This window comes from Haematobia irritans, chromosome 1, assembly GCF_050003625.1.
Source record: "Haematobia irritans isolate KBUSLIRL chromosome 1, ASM5000362v1, whole genome shotgun sequence".
Taxonomy (NCBI): domain Eukaryota; kingdom Metazoa; phylum Arthropoda; class Insecta; order Diptera; family Muscidae; genus Haematobia; species Haematobia irritans.
In genome coordinates this window covers 20,837,628-20,843,657 of record NC_134397.1, presented here as the reverse complement: position 1 = coordinate 20,843,657, position 6,030 = coordinate 20,837,628, and the positions used below count along the sequence as shown (strand labels likewise).

General features: G+C 35.2%; 1 protein-coding gene across 1 annotated transcript; it reads left to right on the top strand.

Moving 5' to 3' along the window:
- The first annotated feature begins 2,588 nt into the window (after positions 1–2,588).
- Positions 2,589–4,261, top strand: Or85d (Odorant receptor 85d). The gene is made up of 4 exons (XM_075309189.1): positions 2,589–3,492; positions 3,656–3,857; positions 3,925–4,080; positions 4,152–4,261. Exons 1-4 carry the CDS (start codon positions 2,648–2,650, stop codon positions 4,206–4,208), a joined length of 1,260 nt encoding a protein of 419 aa, XP_075165304.1. The 5' UTR covers positions 2,589–2,647; the 3' UTR covers positions 4,209–4,261.
- Positions 4,262–6,030: the final 1,769 nt, after the last annotated feature.

The window sequence follows — 6,030 nt, the reverse complement described above, 5'->3', positions numbered from 1 at the left end:
AAAACTGTCAAAGTTCGCAAAGAAATATCTGGTTTGGCAAGCCATCTGTACCTGTGGCTTGAAAAACAGCATTTTCATAGCTTCCGGGACTGTCAACCAAGAAATTTACGTGAAAGAGTGTTTGAATAAACGTCTGCTGCCTTTCCTGAAGAAACACGGTTGTTCCGTACTGTTTTGGCCGGATTTGGCATCTTGCCATTACGGTAAAAAGGCCATGGAGTGGTACGCCGCCAACAACGTGCAGGTGGTTCCCAAGGACAAGAACCCTCCCATCACGCCAGAGCTCCGCCCAATTGAGAAATACTGGGCTATTGTCAAGCGGAACCTAAAGAAGACCAAAAAAACTGCTAAGGACGAGCAGCAGTTCAAGGCAAACTGGCTTTCTGCGGCGAAAAAGGTGGACACGGTGGCTGTACAAAATCTGATGGCAGGTGCCAAGCGCGAGGTCCGGCAATTCGGATTTGGAAAAGCGAAAGCCTAACTGAATATGTTTCCTGAAATTTATACTAATTGAACCTGAAAAAGAAATTTAATTTGATTTTTTAAATAAACGATTTCACCGATTTACACGCGTTTTCCCTTGACCAAATTTTGGCCGTATCACTCTTTAGTACCAACCTTACTATCTAAAATGAGCCGGGTGCAAATGTCCAGTAGAAATGAAGCGAGGATCATAGGTCCTTCTTGGTTTATGCGTTCTGAGTGCAAGTATCGGAAATGACATCAAATTTTGGAATCAGTTTAGATTTGTTCAAATTGGTTACCGTTGGCACGAATTATGGCCTCCAAGCGACCGACAAAACTGTACGAAGGTCTGCAACCGAAATGTTTGTCTGTCCAAGGTTTGAATTAGAGGTGTGCACGTGAGTAATATTTTACTCACGCTCACGCACACTCATGACGGAAAAATCTTACTCACGCACGATATTGTTTGGTATGACTCACGAACACTCACGAAAAGAAAATTTGTACTCACGCACACTCATGCACGAAAATGTCGTGACTCACGAAAAATACCGTGACTCACGAAAAATATCGTGACTCACGAAAAATGTCGTGACTCACGAACAATTTTTTGAGTAATTTTCCTTAGCGACGTGTATGAAAACATGAGCATTATTAAAATCGAGAGCGTTATTGCACTCTTAACATCCCAGGTGTCACTAAAATTGTAAGTGAATTTAACTCTTAAGCGTTTTATGTTGGTGAGCGGGATTATTTTCGTGAGCGTAAATCTTTACTCACGCACACTCACGAAGATAATATTTTCGTGATTCACGCTCACGCACGACATTTTGGTTTGTTAATCACGCTCACGCACACTCACGCCGTTGCCATGAGCGTGACTCACTCGTGAGTCGCGAAAATTGTCGTGAGTCCTGATTGGTAGGAATTGAGACGGCTGCAGTTGTCTGATCTTAGTTGAGCTGGGGGAGGTCTCTTTCCTCCGGTGCTGTGGGTGGCAATCGAACTCGGAGAACAGGATTAACCTAGTTGCCTCTCACCGTTTTATGTTGGTGAGCGGGATTAGTTTCGTGAGCGTAAATCTTTACTCATGCACACTCACGAAGATAATATTTTCGTGATTCACGCTCACGCACTACATTTTGGTTTGATGATCACGCTCACGCACACTCACGCCGTTGCCATGAGCGTGACTCACTCGTGAGTCACGAAAATTGTCGTGAGTCCTGATTGGTAGGAATTGAGACGGCTGCAGTTGTCTGATCTTAGTTGAGCTGGGGGAGGTCTCTTTCCTCCGGTGCTGTGGGTGGCAATCGAACTCGGAGAACAGGATTAACCTAGTTGCCTATCACCGCTTCAGTCAAAATATCCCCATGAAAGCTGTTCAGACCTGTTTGAAAGGCTGTTTGGTCTAAAGGCTCTCTTTTGTAACGCTGGACCTCGTGCACTAGAAGGTGAAGATCAAACTTTATATTCATGGGTGGTACCTATCCACAAAATGGTGATTTGGATGGTTACTGCAATAACAACCCAGGTGATACTAGAAAGACATAGGTCTAATGAAGTGAATAGTATGGTTGAGGAATTTGTGCCCGATCTCCTCGTAATTTCTAGCAATGAAATAACTGCTAATGGTACCGACCGACGTAATTGCGCTCTTCGCTCGTATTCATCGACGGTGGAATCCAAATAAATGCCGAATATCGGGAATATCGGGTGGAGGGAACATAAGATTCGGCCTGGCCGAACTTACGGCCGTATATACTTGGTTTCTATTTAGCTCTTCTGGCAACCAATCATATGCGTATGGTGCTACTAATAAAGTCATTAAGGTGTTCCTTAAAAAAAAAAAAAACTCAAATCAATCTACCATACATCCATGATTACCCAAAGTGTCGTCCCAACTTCATGAGACTTACCACACATTAAACACACCTTTTTATTGGTTTTACATTCGCCTAAGACAATTAGTATGGTGTTTCAAAGTGGCCACTTTAGAATTATCAAATTAAAAATTTATGCCCTAATCAAATTAACCCAATGGAGAACGCAGGACCACCCATATGATTTTAATAAATATCATTAGGACGTTAAAAATCCATAGAGAAAGGAAGTTAAACTATACGAGTCTACATATCAAAAATTGAAAAATGGAAACGGATGAATTCTATTGAAAATTAAAATGAATTTGAAACTCATCAATAACAGACCAACGTCAGAAGTTAAGTGGGCTAAGGAAATGTCAAAGAACATTAAATCAATAAGTCTGGATAAATTCCTATTGCAAGCAGATATTTTGGCAAAATCAATTGGTTTGATACCCTACAATAATGGTAAACGGCAGCCATGGTACGAGATTCTAATGAAGATAATTTTTCTCATAAATATGATCAACATGAATTTTGTTCTCATATCGGAAATCATATACGTTCTGTTGGCCGTAAAAAATGGTAATCATTTTGTAGAGGCCACCATGAATCTATCCTATATTGGGTTTGTCTTTGTCGGAGATATTAAAATATTCAGTGTGCTGCGTAAGAAACCTCTTCTGACCACTTTGATGCAGGACATTGGGAACTTATATCCCAATGATATAAAATCCCAAGAAGCCTATCGCGTTAAGGAATATGTCTATCGTTTCAATTTGATAAGTTTGGGTTTTGTTGTGGTCCATGAGATTTTAATTTGGTTCTATAATCTCTATATTGCCGTAAGCTATTGGATCTATGAACGTTGGTTGGGCTGGCATACTGTAGCCCTGGTGCTGCCCTATTACTGTTGGGTCCCGTGGCAATGGAAAGATCATTGGTCCTACTATGTAATGTATGCCTCACAGAATCTTGCTGGTCATACCTGTATGTCTGGGCAATTAGCCAATGATTTACTTCTGTGTGTAGTCGCCAACCAGATTATAATGCATTTTGAATATTTGGCAGTAAAGTTTAACGAATACCAGCCGACAGGATGCTATCAGCAGGATTTAGAGTTCTTGCGTAAATCCATTAAATATCATCAAACTATAATTGAGTAAGTTAATTACCCAAAAAAGATCCGGAACAACTTCCAATTTTATTTTTTGCTGGGCAATTTTTTAAATTTATTTTTATTTCATTTCATTTACCAACTTAAGCTATGTTCTCTCTTACAACCACACTCTTCTAAAACCAATTTTCATTTGTGTATCTTTCAGTTTATCTTCTCTAATGAACGATGTATTTGGTGTTAGCCTGTTGGTGAATTTCATTTCATCGTCATTTATTATGTGTTTTTTGGGTTTTCAAATGACCATTGGTGTCCAAGCTGATACATTGGTGATGCTTTTTATGTTCCTTTTTTGTTCTTTGGTACAAATTCTCATGATATGCAATTATGGTCAGGAGTTGATTGTAAAGGTAAGTGGTAAAGTTTTTAGGTTTTTTTTTTTTTTTTGTATTCAAATCCAATTTTCTTTGCTTTTAGAGTGAAAGTATTGGTTATGCAGCTTATTCCCAGAATTGGTTACAAAGTGATCTACGTTATCGAAAAATGTTAGTCGCCATCATAGGACGTTCACAGAGACCTACTATCTTAAAGGCAACTACATTATTAAAAGTTTCTATGGGCACAATGACAGATGTGAGTATTGCAAGAAGTTCTATAAAATTGTCGTCAAAATTAAAATTCTATTTTATTCCCTTCGCTTATAGCTTATGCAGATATCATATAAATTTTTTGCCTTACTTCGTACTATGTATTCTAAATAATTTTATTTCAATAATCAAGCCTATAAAATAAAGTATACTTTCAAATAAATAAAGTAACAAGTATATACAGCAGTAAAATCGTCCAGGCCGAATCTTCAATACCCAAATATAACAGATACCTTTGAAAATTCTTCGCCGTAGCATGTTACTTGATAATATATAGCGGGTTACTTGATAATGTATAGAATATATAGACATTATTAAATAACGCCTTAATTTGAAATCTAAAATCAATAGATTTGGAAATTTTACTTTCAGTTTCAAGCAATTTTCATGATCAGTGTGTTTTCCATATCCTCAAGAAGTGAAATCGGACTCTATTGGGGCCTTACCAAATGGAGCGATAAAAACTAAATACGTTACAATTTCAGGCAAAACCTACAGAATTTAGACCCCAAATCGGAGTACGGGTTTGTATGGGGGATATATCAAAATCTACACAATTTATTCGGAACACCTATTTATGGTCCTCAAAAACCTCTAGATTTCGAATTTCAGGAAAATTGAATAAAAACTACGGTTTTTAGAGGCTCCGAAAGTAAAATTGGGAGATCGGCTATATGGGGGCTATACCAAAACATGGTCCGATAGACACAATTTTCGGAATTGGTCCTAAAATACCTCTAGGTTTACAATTTCAGGCAAATCGAGTAGAAAATACGGTTTCTAGAATCCCAAGACCCCAAATCGGGTATTTGTATAGTGATGGGGCGATATGGATAATTTTTTGCACGGTTGTTAGAAGACATATTTTAACATCAGGTACCATGTTTCAACTGGATCCGATGAAATTTTCTCCTCCTAGAGTCTCCGTAAGTCATATTTGGGGAACGGGTTAAAAGTTATTTCTATAGAAAATTTTGTCAAAATGTTATTTCTATAGAAAATTTTGTCAAAATTTTATTTCTATAGAAAATATTGTGAAAATGTTATTTCTATAGAAATATTTGTCAAAATATTATTTTTTAGAAAATTGAATCAAAATTTAATTTTTTAGAAAAATTAAAAGTTATTTATATAGAAAATTTTGTCAATATTCTATTTCTATAGGAAGTTTTGTCATAATTTTATTTCTATAGAAAATTTTGTGAAAATTATTTTATAGAAAATTTTGTCAAAATTTTATTTCTGTTTCTATAGAAAATTTTGCCAAAATTTTATTTCTATAGAAAATTTTGTTAAACTTTTTCCTACAGAAAATTTTGTTAAAATTTTTTCCTACAGAAAATTTTTGGAAATTTTTTTTCCAACAGAAAATTTTTGTCAAAATTTTACTTTCATAAAAAATTTTATCAAAATTTTATTTTGATAGAAAAATTTGTTAAAATTTTATTTCTACAGAAAATTTTGTCAAAATTTTATTTCTATAGAAAATTTTGTCAAAATTTTATTTCTATAGAAAATATTGTCAAAATGTTAATTCTTAGAAAATTTTGACAAAATTTTATTTCTATAGAAAATTTGGACAAAATTTTATTTCGTTTTGTTTGTTATTGTTGGTTTCTCCTCAATAATTATTGTTGTTTTTGATCTCAGCTTAAAACCATGCATTGACTAAACTGCAAGTCTAGCTTAACCAACAGAGGAATTTCTATAGGAAGTTTTGTCATAATTTTATTTCTATAGAAAATTTTGTCAAAATTTTATTTCTGTTTCTATAGAAAATTTTGCCAAAATTTTATTTTTTAGAAAATTTTGTCAAAATTTTATTTGTATAAAAAATTTTGTTAAAATTTTTCCGACAGGAAATTTTGCTAAAAATTTTTTCCTACAGAAAATTTTTGTAAAATTTTTTTCCTACGGAGAGTTTTTGTCAAAATTT

Coding starts and splice junctions, on each gene's coding strand:
- Or85d (XM_075309189.1), top strand. CDS start 2,648: ATGAATTTGAAACTCATCAATAACAGACCAACGTCAGAAGTTAAGTGG. Junction 3,858..3,924: donor GTCAGGAGTTGATTGTAAAG/GTAAGTGGTAAA, acceptor CTTTGCTTTTAG/AGTGAAAGTATTGGTTATGC. Junction 4,081..4,151: donor CTATGGGCACAATGACAGAT/GTGAGTATTGCA, acceptor CTTCGCTTATAG/CTTATGCAGATATCATATAA.